The sequence below is a fragment of the Vitis vinifera genome, chromosome 16 (genome assembly GCF_030704535.1).
Source record: "Vitis vinifera cultivar Pinot Noir 40024 chromosome 16, ASM3070453v1".
In the NCBI taxonomy this organism is placed as follows: Eukaryota; Viridiplantae; Streptophyta; class Magnoliopsida; order Vitales; family Vitaceae; genus Vitis; species Vitis vinifera.
Genome location: NC_081820.1, coordinates 8,779,292 through 8,796,899, shown reverse-complemented (window position 1 = coordinate 8,796,899; position 17,608 = coordinate 8,779,292). Strand labels below are relative to the sequence as shown.

Genomic DNA, 17,608 nt, shown 5'->3' with positions numbered 1-17,608 from the left:
CATTTTATGAAACATTATATTCATTGTTCAATCTATTATGAGATTAGGACATGTTAGTAATGTACTTGATTGGCACACATATATGTTCACCATATTGTTGGGACTATAGATGAAAAGGTATGTGAGCAGGCAAAGGAATGGATCCTTGGTTCCTTATTGTGTGGGTTCTTATCGATCATATATTATCAGTTTTATGGCCAATGTGACTTTTGAGTATATCATAAAGTAGGGGGTTGGTGTATGCTATCTTGGTGAGGTCACTTGGTCATGAATAATTCGACCTAAAGGAACATGTTCGGAAAGCAATTAGACAAAAAGGCTAAATGACATGAAGGCAAGAGAACGATCATTTAGTAACAGATCCTAATCTTATGCTCATTGTCAACAATTATGTTACACCAAGGGTATTGCAATATATCATCATGAGCAAATCGTTGAATGCATGAATGAAATATTTTTTCAAATGGATCAAAAAAGATGTTTAATCCGGAGTGACTAAATAGGTGCAAGGCATAATGAGACTCTTTTTCAAATGAACTATATTGGTTTCATGAAATTTGGTATAATACTCCCACATCTGTATTCTCTTAGTAATTGTAAGTGGAGATGAAAATTGAATAGCTAAAAAAGATGCATGACATTATTGTGGCTACAATGAGGGATTAGAGACGTTAATGATCATATTTTGAAGGGACACTATTCTTAGTGAGAAAGTCACTGGTTGAGAGCCAGAAACTAAGTATCATCCTAGTTGGATGAGAGTCCCAAATTTAAAATCTTTAGATTTTTCTATAGATATTAGAGGTGGAGCTTATCAGGCAGTATTTGAGTATGTCATGAGAAGTTCATCCTTATTTCATAGGCTCTATAAATAGTAATCTCTCTTTCTCTCTAAAGCATGAAAAGCTGTGACCAAATAGAATAGCTAGCTTTAGGGGTGAGTCTTCAGCAAGAGAGTCCCTTTGTGATTTTCTTTGTGAGGGGGCTTTTAGGTGGTCTGAGTATTATTAACATCATTGGGAAAAGTTGCACAGACGGTTCAAATTCTAGGAATTTGCTTTTCTTAGAACCTTCCTTAGAACATTATGACTAGAATTAGAGATGATGCCAGAGGTGTACCTTGGTGGATGGATGATCTATTCAAGTTTAGAACATAAAGCTCAATATAATGTTTGCACAGCGCAGGACAAGTGAAATACCAATAGAAGCACGGAAGAAAGCATCATTTGTTGGCATGGGAAACTAAAATATAGACAAGACTAAGAAATTAAAATGGAAGTATATAGGGGCGGTGCATATGATTGAGATGATAGGAACATGCTAAAATCCTTCTTCCACATGATAGGATTTTTTGGGTTCCCAAGTCTTCCAAATCAATTTTATCATAATTGATTACAAACTTACAATTGTATCTTGGAGGATTTATCTTGAGGTTAAATGATGGACCTCACTTGAGAGTTGTACAATCTAAAATGCAAGTGAAATGATGAGATCTCAAAACAAATCTTACGTATCCAATACAATATAAGATTTGAGGGTAATTTCATATGAAGTTGCAGACAAATTTAACAGTCCACATGGAGGCGACTAGTATGAGAATCAAGCCCTAATCCAGTGAGATCCATAAGAGATGATGGGCAGAGATACAAAAATGCAAGGACAAAATTGGTCCTTCATGTCCTTCCCATGTACCCTTTCCAAAGTCAACGTAGTGGGTTTTAAATAAGAGAAACCATCCTAGCTAATTCAATGCTCATTAGAAAAATTATCAAAAGTCAATTGTGCAAAGTCAACCAAAAAAGAAAGTTTGGTTTTGAGGAGTTATACATCACAATCACATTAGTTACCAGATATTAAATATTTTTCTCTTCATAATTGACCTTTCAATAGCTTAAAAAAATGAAAAAGTCGGTCCTTAGTCTATTTGAATTCTAAAAAAATATAACCATAACAAGAAAATACATGAATTTGTCCAATAGGGGGAGTGTGGTCACCATGTAGTTGCCATTACTGATATATACCACCTTCATCCTCCTCTCTCTCTCTCTCTCTCTCTCTCTCTCAACCAGTTGACTTTATTGATGAATTTTGAGTAATTTAATAAAGAAAAAAATCAAAAAAGATAAAGAACCCCTGGTTTAATTATAAAGGAATCCTTTGAAGGAAGGATAGAGGCATGCCATGAAATCCCAGGGGACATGGAAGATCCCATGCCTTGATACGTAGACTTCAATAATTTAAACCTCCTTCAGTTCTTTCACGATTATAATGCAATTTAATCAAATGTTCTGTATAATGAATTGTCTTGAGAAGACAGTTATGTAAGTTGACTTTTTGTAGGTGTATATATATAGACATGTAATCAAAGAGAAGATTCATGTGTAGATGCTTGGAGTGTTGAAAAAAGAGAAACTGAGGATGAGGATGAGCAACGAGGTGCAGTTGAACTGTGGGATAAAAATACCCATCATTGGATTTGGCACTTACAGCTTCCACAATGATAGAGAGAAAACTGAATTAGCAGTCCATATGGCTCTCAAGGTATATAATCTCATACAATGCCTTCTTTTTTTGTCTGGGGATTTTTTTTTTTGGAATGAATGAAACTGAATATATGGTTGTGGCACACGTACAGATGGGTTACAGGCACTTTGACACAGCAAAAATATATGGGTCTGAACCTGCAGTTGGAAAGGCTTTAACAGAGGCGATAAGGGATGGAAAGATAAAAAGAGAAGAGGTCTTTGTGACATCTAAGCTTTGGGGAAGCGACCACCATGATCCTGTTTCTGCACTGAAGAAAACCTTAGAGTAAGCTAATGCATGCATGCATATGTATACATATATATTAGAGAAGTAAGAAGTAAGAATGGATGAAATTTACAAGATTAATTTAAATGTATGCGTTTGCAGGAGGCTGGGGATGGAATATTTGGACATGTACCTAGTGCACTGGCCAGTGAAGTTGAAGGAGTGGGCATGCTACCCTGTGCCAAAGGAAGATGACTTCGAGCAATTGGATTTGGAGACAACTTGGAGCGGCATGGAGAAGTGCTTGGATTTGGGATTGTGTAGGGGCATTGGTGTCAGCAATTTCTCCTCCAACAAGATCCAACGCCTTCTGGACTTCGCCTCGGTTCCTCCCGCTGTCAATCAGGTTCCTCCTCTTTCACATTTCATTTTAGCATGCATCAAGAACCATGCCAAATGATCCCATATAGATTTTTGTTCCATTCATCACGAATGAATTATTGTGAGTCTTTGAATTTTTTTTTTCCCTTATGGCTTTGTACATGCAAATAAATAAAGAAGCTTTAAAATTATCAAGGTCAATTTATAAATATAAATTAAATAATATTGAATTTGAAAATGACAATTTTAAAAATCAGATGTAACATAGGATGGTATGAAGCATTGACCAAGAGATAAGTCAACGGAAACGCCCAATGATGATAAATCACAAACCTTACGTTATATACATTCCCATTAATTTTTATGAATTGTCTTGATAAAGTTTCAAACTGCCAACTGTTCCTTCATGTTTGGTTACAAAACCACCTCTTCAAGCCAGCAAAGGTTAATGGCATGATATTGTTTATTATTTTTATAATCTTGGTGATAGAAAATATGATGATGAGATGAATTGAATAATAAAACAGGTGGAAATGCATCCAATGTGGAGGCAAACAAGGCTTAGAGAGTATTGTGCAGAGGAGAAGATCCATGTGAGTGCATATTCACCCTTGGGTGGCCCTGGCAATTTATGGGGTTCTACTGCTGTGGTTGATAGCCTCATTCTTCACTCCATTGCCCTCAAACACAATGCCACTCCTGCTCAGGTACTCTCATTACAAATTTACAATACAAGAAGATTTCATCACTCTTCAGTTCTTACTTACATCTCTCTTCCCTTCATCCTACTCCTGCATCTATGAAGGTTGCCCTAAAATGGGGATTATCTAAAAGGTCAAGCGTGATCGTGAAGAGCTTTAATCAGCAAAGGATGGAGGAGAACATGAAAGCCCTTGATCTCAAACTGGACGCCCAGGACTTGCTTGATATAGAGAAGTTGGAGGAGAGGAAGATCATGAGAGGAGAGGTTTATGTTAATGAAACAACTAGCCCATACAAGTCAGTTCAAGATCTGTGGGATGATGACATTTGATGACACAAACACCTGCTATTTCACCATATATTGTTTTCCTTTTCTTTCATGAACTTGTCATGTAAATGTGGTTTCCCATCCCAATCCCATTAGGTTGTGTTGCCTCTTAAGGCTGTAACTTTAACTACCCTTATTTTTTTTTTTATTCAAGTTATAATTAATATATAAATGGTTATCCCAGTGGCATGAACAATTATATACTTTTCCAACAAACAGGAGGAGGGTTACGGATTAAGAGTTGGATGTCTCATGGCATCTTTCACAATTACAGGGCTCTCCATGATTGCTTTCCTTATCCCTAAGAGATTGTGGAAGGATCCTCAGGCCACCATGGCAATGATGCATTAGAACTATTAGAAAAGCAAACACAAACACAAAATAACAAATTTTGGGATAACTGTTTTGAAAAATAATTTTGAAAAATGGTTTTTAAGAATAATTTTTGAAAATTGTTCCTTAATGTTTTGTAAAATAAAAATATGTTTGGAAACTTAAAATAATTTTAACTTGTGTTTTATTTTTAATCATTCTATTATAATTATTTTTTTAAACAACTCTTAAAAAATAAGTGAAAATAAATAAAAAATAATTAAAATATATCATCTAAAAACAACATGTTTTTTGTTTTTAAGAACATAAAATCGAAAATAATTTTTGGTTATCAAAGATGTTTTCCTATTTTTTTTGTTCTGAAAAATAGAAAACTGTTCTGTGTACCAAACAAGCCCTTAGCTAATTTCAAAGCTAACAAATGATATATGTGCATGTATGTAGGAGTAGCTAAACTAACCACAACTAACAAAGCAATAGCTTACTAAATTAATTCTAACTAACAAGCTGCCTTAACAATCCCCCTCAAACCCAGAGTAGATAAGCTCTGTACCTTGAGTTGGGCTCTAATTTTGTAATTTTGTAAGTGCATCAATGGTCTAATCAAGCTAAGGAACATGTCATATATCAATCTTTTTGTTTTTTGTTTTTTGTTTTTTTTTAATAAACTTTTCTCTCACAAAGCATAGGGTCCAGCTCCATATGTTTTGTTCTTGTACGCAACACTGGGCTTGGGTTTAAAGATTGGGTCTCAGGACCACATTACTGGTGGTCTTGAAATTGAATATTTTAATTCTGATAGCAAAGACTTCTGATAGTAAGACTTCAATATTTGGCGTCAGTGCCCAATCTATAGATTGTGAGCTACTTCTTAGAGTGCGAGGAAACTAGGTTTGAACCAAAATAAACACAACCTAATGCAGATCACCTATCATCTGGGTTTGAAGCTCAATCAGCATCACCAAACCCAGTAAGATCAATAATAGGTGATTTCCTAAAATGTAATCCATATTCCAAAATCCCTTCCAAGTATCTAAAGAGTCTTCTATTAACATTATATGCAATTTCAAGTCAAGTGATTGATGCATGATGAAATGCACCAAACATGGTCCTATGCAACCACACATCTTGTACTGGATCACTTCTAACAGAAAGTTTTAGCCCACTGATCATTGGAGTGTTGGGACCCCTTGCCATGAAGTGACTTTATGTAATCTACAAACCAGATGAGGTGAAGACGGATCAACAAACCCCTCTGGTTGTTCCATGGAGACCTCTTCCAGTAAGGCCTATTCAAGAAAGCATTGTTTACATAAAGTTGATGTATAGACCAACAGTGTGAAGAGGTTCAAGTCAACATAATTCTGATTATAATATGATTAACCATAGGGCTAAACATTTCATTAAAGTTGAATTTTGCTTACTGATGGAAACCCTTTGCGAAAAACCTTGATTTATACTTCTAAATTGGATCCATCTAAATTCTCGTTTACTTTAAACATCCATTTACTGCTTTTTTTACCAGGTGTGGAGCAACCAAAGACCAAATCTAATTTCATAGAAGAGCTAAGAACTCATCCATCACTGGAGCCCCCCAATGCTCTTGCTGCAAAACATAAGAAACACCTATAGGTTTTGTTGCTGCAAGTAATACCTTAGGCTTAAAAATCCCTGACCAAGATCTGGTTATCATAGCATACCCATTGGTAGTAGCAGCTTGGTTTTGTACCTTAAGATTAAGAGCTGATTCAATAGAGTCAGTAGCAAAAGTAGGAGGATCTAAAGCATAATGATCAGGAACAGAACTTATATGAACTGACATATTTTGCTATTAACGAACATATTGGACATTTTGACAAGGGAAGGGAGAGCAAATAAATCTGAAATAGGTGTTGTTGGAACATCAACAGATTGTGACTTGTGACCAAGATTTTCTTAGTGAAGCAACTAAGGTAGGAATAATAGTGGGTGGAACACCTGTAAGTCCAGGAGTAGTCATTGATGTATTATGAAAGCAAGACTGCGAATGTTTAACAAAAAGAAAATGAAAACTCATCAATATAACATCCCAAGATATAAATAAAACGACCATTAGGATCAAGACATCTATAACCCTTACAATTCAAAGCTATAACCAAGAAAAGTACAACAGACTGATATATACCAAAGTTTATGTTCATTAAAAGACCTAATACCAAGAAAGCAAGCACCCAAACACTTCTGAGCATCAAATAATACGGTTGTGTTTTGAATAAGACCTGCAGGGGAGACTTGTTACCAAGGATTGCTTTAGGAAGCCTATTTGATAGAAAAACATTGGCACGAGAACCCTCATTTTTAAATTTAAAAATATACATGCAATGACTAAAAGAGTAAGTCCAAATTCAACAAATGAGGATTGGGTTCAACGCCTTTTTGTTCACGTGCATGAGGACAGGAATTCCTATGTATAATGCCATGAGACTCTAGATAATCAATGAAAATATGATAATCAACTCTGAAATTAATTTGAATTGACTTGATTTTGAGGCCAAGCTATAACTCAACTTGAGTTTTGAAATTCACAAAGGTTCGAAAGGTGTCTAATTTATTTTGCAAGAGATAACCAGAGAAAGTATCAGTATAGTGAATTTTTGCAACTTGTAACCCTTAATTATTGCAAAAACTTGTCAGCACCAAATCAAGAAATTATTATTATCGAGCTTCACAGAAATAGAATGCATTAAGGAAAAACATAAACATAAAAGAACCTGAAAATGGACTTTTCATTGAATTGAAATACAGATTACAATCTGACCTTAAATAGCTCTTTCAGTTGTAACAATCTTTAACCAATTTCAAAGCTAACAAATGACATGCACATGTGGTAGTCGCTAAACTAACTCTTAACTACCAAAGCAACAACTTTCTAAACTAACTCTTAACTACTGCCTTTACAAGAACCATTGCCAAGAAGGTGGTCTGAGGTTCTTTCAGCCTACATCCCACTGCCAGTTTTAGGCATAAGGAAAGCAATTCTGAAGGTTCATTTTTGTGTCACATTTCAAATAACACCAGATGCCCCAAGGGCTAAAAAATGCTACGTCTTGAATATTGACTGATGTTAGAAGGGCTAACAACTTATACACCACTTTGAATCTCCTTTAGTGATAATGCCAGTGATTATAATTCTATATGTTTGTATAAATTACTAATGAAGAGTGAGCATAATAAAACTAAATGCATTTCAAGGAAAAATGCAACCAAGTCATAAACATAATATGAAGTTAAGCAAAAATGCAGTCCTTCAAAAAGTGATAATTTATCTATCCATATTCCTAGGTCTTCTAAAATCCCCCTGAAATCAGGGATTTGGTCTGTCGAATGCAGCAGGTGATAAGTTTGTGAAGTTTCAGGTTTTGCTGTTAGAATAGTATAGGGAACAATCAGTGTACAATGGTCTTGCATTATGGAACACTCCTTCCAAAAGTAGAGACTTCCAGTTGTACTATGGAAGTCAATCTTACAAGAGGCGCTGGCCTGGTCCTCCAGTTTAACTTGTTTGGGGATTGGCTTTCTGGCATTTTAATCCTTCACGGTTGAGCAGGTTCACCCACATGGTTGCTTTCAGCACCCTCACTGGTTTCAGAATACAGAATTCCAAAAGCTTATCTACATGGGGAGAAGGAAAATATCAGAGAACAGATGACAAGAAAGAGAATAAAATTTAAAAAGTTGGTGACATGCTGGCCTTGCCAAGTTGGATCATAATTAGATCATGTTGAAGATAGCATTGATAGCAAGATTGAGGTGCCCAATTTAAACAACAAAAAGCTGCACAGGTTGGTGGGTCTTGGTTGAAGGAAAAATAATGGTTCTGGTGTCCTGGTACAGTTTATTGTTTAGGCTCACTGAAGGGTGCTACTACCATCCTTTCATAGGTAATCTTTTCTTTCCTTTTTTTTTTTCTTTTTCTTTTCCTCTTTATCCCTTGTAACATGGGATTGTATATGAAAACTCCCTTGTCCCGAACCCAACCCCTTGCTTCTTGAGCCAGGCCTCAAGCTGCTGTCTGGCAACATGTCAAACCAAACATAGTTTCATGCTAACTGATGGGCCTGCTTAAATTTTCTTGTTCTTGTCAACTCTAATTAAATAACTACTATAACATAACATTCAGTAACATCATATTCAATAGAAAATGGGTCTTGTTGGTCAATAGCATAGATTTTAAACTCATAAAACATATTGTGTATCATTTTTCTATTTTTCCATATTATGATCTTATCATATCATGTATTATAAATGAACACACACACACACACAATGAAAAATAAATAGAAAAATTATGCATAACATTTCTCATCTTTCTTTCCTTACCGAAAAAAATCTGAAAAAACCTAATATATTAAGTAAATGCATTACTTACCATCATTTTCAATGCAACTTTTAAATTATCCCAATGATAATTCTCCAATATCGATTTTTAAAAACTGTTTAAAAATGGGGTAGTAAAAGATTTTTACTGCTTCTAATTTTAAATTTTTTTAAAGTAATTTTTAAGAACACAAGGTAAACTTATACTTTTTGTATAAAAGTTTCTACTTTTTATATAAAAGTTATTACTATTTTCCATTTTTAAAAACAAAAAACAGGAAGTGTATCCAATCAAGCCTTATTTTCAATATTTCATGTGATTTTAACAACAGGTATATAGCTTGTATGTAGGATTATTTGACCCTTCTCTCCATTTTATAATCAATTTCTAATCTTAAATTACATTTTAAAAATTAATATAATAATTCTTTAAAAAAAGAAAAAAATTGAATTTGGTTTTCTACATAAACCATGAAAAATAGTTAAAGGTGTATGTCTTATTATATCATTGCATTATTGTACCATGTATTGTACTGTATATCAAATGTATTGTAGATATGCTTTAAGATAAAATAGGGACTGACCACAAGTATTAATTTCCCTAAAAAAATGTATTGCACTATTGTATTATATCATATATTGTACTTAACAACTATGGTCCATATCACATAGTTTCTATGGTAGAGCTCATTTGAAGTTGTTTGCTTGGCATAAAAGGGTTTGATTTGAGCTTTCTTGTATTTTTTCCCTTTTTTCTGGTATGAATCCTCTTTTATTTATTTGCTATTTAAAAAAAAAAAAAAAAAACTAACATGCAGTCGTAAAGAACTTAGACTATGTTTGGTTGATGGGATAGGATAAAATAGGATATGTATATCCTAAGATATCATATCCCATTGGATAGGATATGCATATTCTAAGATATGATTTCTGTTAAATAGTATACAGTTATTTAGGTTATTTACTTTTCCTTTTTCTTTTCTTTCCTTATTGTATTGTGGGTCCCACTAACATGTATATATATACCCAAGTTTAATGTATATTATGAACTGTTTTTCAATAACAAAAATTAGGGATTCTCCCTTTTCTCTCTTTTCACATGATATCAGAGCCTAGGGAGAAAAAAACCCTAATTATTTCTGGTTTATCCGTGAATCCATTCTGGGAAATCTTTTAGTAACCGTGTTTCATTCCGGTCACCTTTCCCATCTCCTAAAACTTTCCGATCAATCGTATCGCTGTCAAAAAACCCTCACCGTCGGCGACTTTTCCGGCGAAGTCCTTTTCCGACACCGACCATACCATCAAGTGCGCAAGGAGGAGATCTTCAAGTTTTCTCAAAGCACCGGAGGGAGATTCTCAGCCATGCGTCGGCCACGCGAGTTTCTTCTCCGACGGCCTGAATCTCACACGCCGGCGCGTGGAGCACTTTCCGGCCACGTGCTTTCACCTCAAGCCTCGCCTGACGCCGTCTAGCCACTCTCCATCTGTGCTTGTGCCATCCGAGCCCTGCAAGTGCATTTTTTGGGTTTTCTTTGTCTTCGCCGGCCCTCTAAACGCCTTTCCGGTGACCTCTGGTGACTTCCTCTCCACCCCGAGCCCTGCACGTGTCTTAGGAAGTGTTCTTCTACCCTTCCAGTAGTGTCACATTTGTTTTTCTTTACTATTTGGTCTCTCACAACCGCGGATCCTCGGTTTTTCTTCTTTTAGCCGCGATCTGAAGTCGTATTAGGGCTCTCTTCGATCCAAACATATTTCGTTCTCCAGATAAGTAGATATGGCTACTAAAAGTTCCACTTTCTCCTCTGTCATATCTGGATCTCCTATGATTATTTCGGATAAATTGGTTGACAGTGAAAATTATTTGTCCTGATCTGCCTCTGTGGAGCTTTGGTTTATGGGTCAAGATTATGAGGATCACCTTGTTACGCAGGAGGCGGATATCCCTGAGGTTGACAGATTACAATGGAGGAAGATAGATGCACACTTATGTAGTGTGTTATGGCAATTAGTTGATCCTAAGATTCTGCTTCATCTTTGAGCTTACAAAACATGCTTTAAATTTTGGAATCAGGCGAAAAGGCTATACACGATATCCAACGTCTTTATAAGGTGGCTTCTTCTATTGTCAATGTCAGACAACAAGACATAGATTTATCTACTTATATTGGCCAGATTGCTTCTCTTAAGGAGGAATTCTTGACCGTGATGCCTCTTACTATTGATGTTGGGGATCAACGAACACAGATTGACAAGTTCTTCATGGTTCTTACGCTTATTAGCCTCCGTCTAGATTTTGAGACCGTCCGCGATCAGATTCTTGGCAGTTCCTCCGTTCCATCCTTGGATGATGTGTTTGCTCGCCTCCTCCGTATCTCTTCCACTCAGACTTTGCCATCTGATAACACTTCAGATTCTTCTGTGTTAGTTTCTCAACCTAACTCTCGAGGAGGACGCAATGGTAACCGAGGTAGAGGCCAACGTCCTCATTGCACCTATTGCAATAAGCTTGGCCACACTCGTGATCGGTGTTATCAGTTACATGGGCGGCCTCCCCGCACTGCCCATGTGGCTCAGTCATCTGATCCTCAGTCGCCTTAGCCTCCCAGTTTCTCCACATCTCAGGGTATTTCCCTCATTGACAGTGAGTATGATGACTATCTCCGCTATAAGGCCACCAAGTTAGCTTTTGTTGCTTCTGTTGCCCAGACTGGTAATGCTTCTGCTTGTCTTACCCACACATCTTCTCTTGGACCTTGGATTCTAGATTTTGGCGCTTCTGATCATATATCTGGTAATAAGGATCTTTTCTCTTTTATTACTACTACCTCTGCCTTACCTACTGTTACTTTAGCTAATGGTTCCCAAACTATGGCTAAAGGTTTTGGTTTAGCTCATCCTCTCCCTTCCCTACCTCTTCATTTTGTCCTTTATGCCCCTGAGTGTCCTTTTAATCTTATTTCCATCAGCAAAATAACTCGCACTCTTAACTGTTCTATCACTTTCTCTGATAAATTTGTGACCTTGCAGGACCGGAGTACGGGGAAGACGATTGGCATAGGACGTGAGTCTCAAGGCCTCTATCACCACACCTCGCCTTCAACTCCTGCAGTTTGCATTTCCACTTATGTTCCCCTCCTCATCCACAGTCGCCTGGGCCACCCTATTCTATCCAAGTTCCAGAAAATGGTCCCTTGTTTTTCATCTTTGTCGTCGCTTGCGTGTGAGTCCTGTCAGCTTAGGAAACATACTCGTGTCTCGTTCCCAAAGCGTTTGAATAATTGGGCAAAATCTCCTTTTGAACTTGTCACACTGATGTTTGGGGTCCTTGTCGGATCGCGTCTACTTTAGGATTTTAGTATTTTGTCACTTTCATTGATGACTATTCTCGATGTACTTGGTTATTTTTAATGAAAAATCGAGCTAAGTTATTCTCTATTTTCCAGAAATTTCATGCTGAAATCCAAACCCAGTTCAGTATTTCTATTCGTGTGTTGCGTAGTGACAATGTCAGGGAATATTTTTTTGTACCATTTACTTCATTTATGTCCCAACATGGGATCCTTCATCAGTCTTCTTGTGCTCATACTCCTCAACAAAATGGGGTAGCTGAACGTAAGAATCGACATCTTGTTGAGACAGATCGTATTCTCCTTCTCCATAGTAATGTTCCTTTTCGTTTTTGGGGGGACGCTGTTCTTACAGCATGTTATTTGATTAATTGTATGCCCTCATCTATATTACACGATCAGATTCCTCATTCCCTTCTTTTCCCTGACCAACCACTTTATTTCCTTCCTTCTCGTGTTTTTGGTTGTACTTGCTTTGTTCATATTCTCACTCCTAGACAGGACAAACTTTCTGCTAGAGCCACAAAATGCATCTTCTTGGGATATTCCAGACTTCAAAAGGGTTATCATTGTTATTCCTCTAAGACTCATCGCTACTTTCTCTCCGCTGATGTTACTTTCTTTGAGGACTCATCATTCTTCTCCACCTTTGAGTCTCTTCCTGTTTTTGAAGTCTTACCCTTTCCCATTATCTCCCAACCTGATGCAGTGCCTTCTTGCCCACTTCAGGTTTATCATTGTCGTCATCGTGTCGTTGTTCCTCCTTCTTTGGCCGAGGTACCTGCTGACTCACTTCCTATCCCTTCGGCTTCTCCTACCCCCGACTCTACCTCTTTCTGTTGACTTACCCATTGCTCTTCGGAAAGGTAATCGATCTACTCGTAATCCTCATCCCATTTACAATTTTTTTGAGTTACCATCAATTATCTTCACCCTATTTTGCATTTGCTTCTACTATATCTTCTATTTCTCTTCCCAAGAGCACCCCTGAGGCTCTTTCCCATCCAGGCTACCAACAGGCAATGGTAGATGAAATGGCTGCTTTACACTCCAATGGCACTTAGGATCTTATTGTTTTACCCTCTGGTAAATCTACAGTTGGTTGTCGTTGGGCCTACACAGTTAAGGTTGACCCTGATGGTCAGGTTGATCGCCTTAAGGCCCGCTTAGTTGCTAAAGGCTATACTCAGGTTTATAGTTCTGATTATGGTGACACATTCTCTCCTGTTGCCAAGATAGCTTCTGTTCGTCTATTGCTCTCCATGGCTGCTATGCGTTCTTGGCCTCTTTATCAATTAGATATTAAAAATGCTTTCCTTCATGGGGATCTTGCTGAGGAAGCTTATATGGAGCAATCACTTGGTTTTGTTGCTCAGGGGGAGTCTGGTTTAGTGTGCAGGTTACGCCGTTCTCTATATGGCTTGAAACAATCTCCTCGAGCATGGTTTAGCCGTTTTAGTACTGTTGTTCAGGAGTTTGGCATGTTCCGTAGTACAGCAGACCATTCCGTTTTTTATCATCATAACTCTTCGAGGCAGTGTATTTATCTGGTAGTTTATGTGGACGACATCGTCATTACAGGCAGTGATCAGAATGGTATTCAGAAACTAAAGCAACACCTTTTCACCCACTTTCAGACTAAAGACTTAGGGAAACTCAAAGTATTTCTTAGGGATTGAGATAACTCAATCCAGTTCTGATGTGGTTCTTTCCTAAAGGAAGTATGCTTTAGACATCTTGGAAGAAACCGATATGTTAGATTGTAAACTGATAGACACTCCTATGGATCCAAATGTCAAACTTATACCAGGACAGGGAGAGCCTTTAGGAGATCCTGGGAGATATCGACGACTTGTAGGTAAACTGAACTACCTCACCATTACTTGTCCAGACATTTCTTTTCCTATAAGTGTTGTTAGTCAATTCCTACAGTCACCATGCGATAGCCATTAGGATGCTGTAATCCGCATTCTTCGATATATCAAAAGCACACCAGGCCAAGGTGTGTTGTACGAGAACAGAGGTCATACCCAGGTTGTTGGTTACACAGATGCAGATTGGGTTAGCTCACCCACAGATAAACGTTCCACTTCCGGGTATCGTGTTTTTATTGGAGGTAACCTAATATCCTGGAAGAGTAAGAAACAAGATGTAGTGGCCAGATCTAGTGCTGAAGCCGAGTATCGAGTTATGGCTCTAGCAACATGTGAACTCATATGGCTGAAACATCTTCTTCGGGAGTTGAGATTTGGAAAGGATGAACAGATGAAGCTCATCTGTGACAATCAAGCCGCTTTGCATATTGCATCCAATCCAGTCTTCCATGAAAGGACCAAACACATTGAAGTTGATTGTCACTTCATTAGAGAGAAGATCGCATCAGGATGTGTAGCGACTAGTTTTGTCCATTCAAATGATTAACTAGCAGATATTTTTACTAAATCTCTCAGAGGTCCTAGAATTAAATACATTTGTAACAAGCTTGGTGCATGTAACATATATGCTTCAGCTTAAGGGGGAGTGTTAGATAGTGTATAGTTATTTCGGTTATTTACTTTTCTTTTCTTTTTTCCTTATTGTATTGTGGATCCCACTAGCATGTATATATATACCCAAGTCCAATGTGTATTATTAATAGTTTTTAATAACAAAAATTAGTGATTCTCCCTTTTCTCTCTTTTCACAATTTCCAATGGGATATAATATCATTGGATATACATATCCATTATATTTTAAAGTAGCATATCCAATAGGATATGTTATATTATCTTATATTTATATTTAATTTGTGAAATGAATAAAAAATAATTTGAAATATGTTGAAATAATGCCAAAGTTAGGACTTTAATTTAGGAATAAAAAAGGAGAGATCATTTAGGATATTTCCTTATGATTTAGTTTCCTAATTTTAGGAGAGAATTAAGCTAGATTGATTTTTTCTTATTTAGTCATTTGTGTATATATATGTGTATGGTGTGTACCGATTTATATCAATAAAGGAGTTCAGAAATTCTTCATGGTATCAGAGCCAGTTTTCTGAAACCCTAATCCCTTCAGGCCACCTCTTATTCAGGCCATCACTCATTCCGGCCAAATCTCTCTGGCCATATCTCAATCCGATCATCTCTCTCTCTCTCTCTCTCTCTCTCATTCCGGTCATCAGTCCCTGTTCTCAGAGCCAAGGGAGAAAACGCTTTCCAATCAGTCGAATCGTCGTCAGAAAACACTCACCGCCGGCGAACTTTCCGGCGACGGTTTTTTTCTACACCGCAAGGAGCGCATGGAGGAGATCTCCAATTTGTCCCAAAGCACCGGAACCAGAAACCCATCCACGCGCCGCCCACGCGCGTTTTTCCGACCGGCGACTGCATCTCACGCGCCGGCGCGTGAGGGCGCGTGAGCCACTTTCCGGCGACGCGCTTCCTCCTCCAGGCTCGCCTGACGCCGACCAGCCACCCTTCCTACCTGTTTGTGCAATCCGAGCCCTGCACGTGCCTCTTTTGGGGTTCTTTTGCTTCCGCGGGCCCTCTGATCAGATTTTCCGGCGTCCTCCGGCTATTTTTTCTCAACTCCAGTCCCTGCACGTGCCTTGAAAAGTGTTCTTCTACCTTTCCGGTCCATGACAAAATACGGAATGGCATCATCACAAGTATCCAGCGTCACGTCACCAGAATCAGGGGGCAGATCTGAAATTCCAAACCTTGGTGGCAATGATTCCTCTCCTATTCTCATCACAGGACACAAATTAAATGGCCATAACTATTTACAGTGGTCACAATCTGTGTTGCTGTTCATTTGCGGTAAAGGAAAGGATGAGTACCTCACTGGAGAAGCAGTCATGCCAGAAACTACAGAACCGGGTTTCAGGAAGTGGAAGATTGAAAACAGCATGATCATGTCATGGCTTATCAATTCCATGAACAATGACATAGGCGAAAATTTCTTGCTGTTTGGGACTGCAAAGGACATATGGGATGCAGCCAAAGAAACTTACTCAAGTTCTGAAAATACTTCAGAACTGTTTCAGGTTGAATCAGCTCTACATGACTTCCGCCAAGGAGAGCAGTCAGTTACTCAGTATTACAACACACTCACAAGGTATTGGCAGCAACTTGACTTATTTGAGACTCACTCATGGAAATGTTCGGATGATGCAGCAACATACAGGCAAATTATGGAACAAAAGAGACTGTTCAAGTTCTTCCTAGGACTAAACAGGGAATTGGATGATGTGAGAGGCCGAATCATGGGCATTAAACCCCTGCCAAGTCTCAGGGAGGCTTTTTCAGAGGTTAGGCGTGAAGAAAGTAGAAAGAAAGTGATGATGGGATCAAAAGAGCAACCTGCCCCAACATTGGATGCCTCTGCCCTTGCTGCTCGGTCATTTAATAGTAGTGGTGGAGATCGTCAGAAACGGGATAGGCCTTGGTGTGATTATTGTAAGAAACCAGGCCATTATAAGGAGACTTGCTGGAAGCTTCATGGCAAACCTGCTGATTGGAAACCAAAGCCACGGTTTGACAGAGATGGCAGAGCACACGTGGCTGCCAACTCTGAGAGCACCTCTGTTCCCGAGCCGAGTCCATTCAACAAAGAGCAGATGGAGATGCTACAGAAATTATTAAGCCAAGTTGGCAGTGGCAGTACTACCGGTGTAGCCTTCACTACTAATCGAGGAGGAATGAGGCCGTGGATAGTAGACACAGGTGCTTCTGATCACATGACAGGAGATGCTGCCATTCTTCAAAATTACAAGCCAAGTAATGGTCATTCATCCGTCCATATTGCTGATGGTTCTATAAAACTTACTAAAGACTTATATCTTGACTCTGTCCTCCATGTTCCAAACTTGGATTGCAATCTTTTGTCCATTAGCAAATTGGCTCATGATCTCCAATGTGTTACTAAATTCTATCCAAACTTGTGTGTTTTTCAGGACTTGAAATCGGGGAAGATGATTGGCAGTGCTGAACTGCGTTCCGGGCTCTACCTCCTTTCATGTGGCCAATTCTCAAACCAAGTCTCTCAAGCAAGTTGCGTACAGTCTCAGAGTATGTCAGAGTCTTTCAATTCTGTGTCAAATTCTAAGGTCAATAAAGATAGTGAGATTATAATGTTACACTATCGCCTTGGTCATCCTAGCTTTGTTTACCTTGCAAAATTGTTTCCCAGATTATTTATCAATAAAAATCCAGCATCTTATCATTGTGAAATTTGTCAGTTTGCAAAACATACTCGAATAGTATATCCTCAAATCCCATACAAACCTTCGACTGTTTTCTCTCTAGTACATAGTGATGTGTGGGGTCCCTCCCGGATAAAAAATATTTCTGGCACTCGATGGTTTGTGACATTCGTTGATGATCATACTTGGGTAACATGGGTTTTCCTTATGAAAGAAAAGTCA

General features: G+C 38.1%; 2 protein-coding genes across 2 annotated transcripts in view; one reads left to right on the top strand and one right to left on the bottom strand.

The window, feature by feature from the left end:
- Positions 1-2,139: 2,139 nt before the first annotated feature.
- Positions 2,140-4,303, top strand: LOC100262253 (non-functional NADPH-dependent codeinone reductase 2). Its single transcript, XM_019226144.2, has 5 exons — positions 2,140-2,541; positions 2,636-2,811; positions 2,914-3,157; positions 3,660-3,839; positions 3,938-4,303. Exons 1-5 carry the CDS (start codon positions 2,386-2,388, stop codon positions 4,163-4,165), a joined length of 984 nt encoding a protein of 327 aa, XP_019081689.2. The 5' UTR covers positions 2,140-2,385; the 3' UTR covers positions 4,166-4,303.
- Positions 4,304-7,696: 3,393 nt separating this feature from the next.
- The window catches only part of LOC100257148 (uncharacterized), a 70,369-nt gene continuing 60,457 nt past the window's right edge, over positions 7,697-17,608 (bottom strand). The window contains exon 16 of the mRNA XM_002263897.4: positions 7,697-8,146. The gene's annotated coding sequence lies outside the window, so the exon portion shown is untranslated. The remainder of the gene's footprint in view (positions 8,147-17,608) is intronic.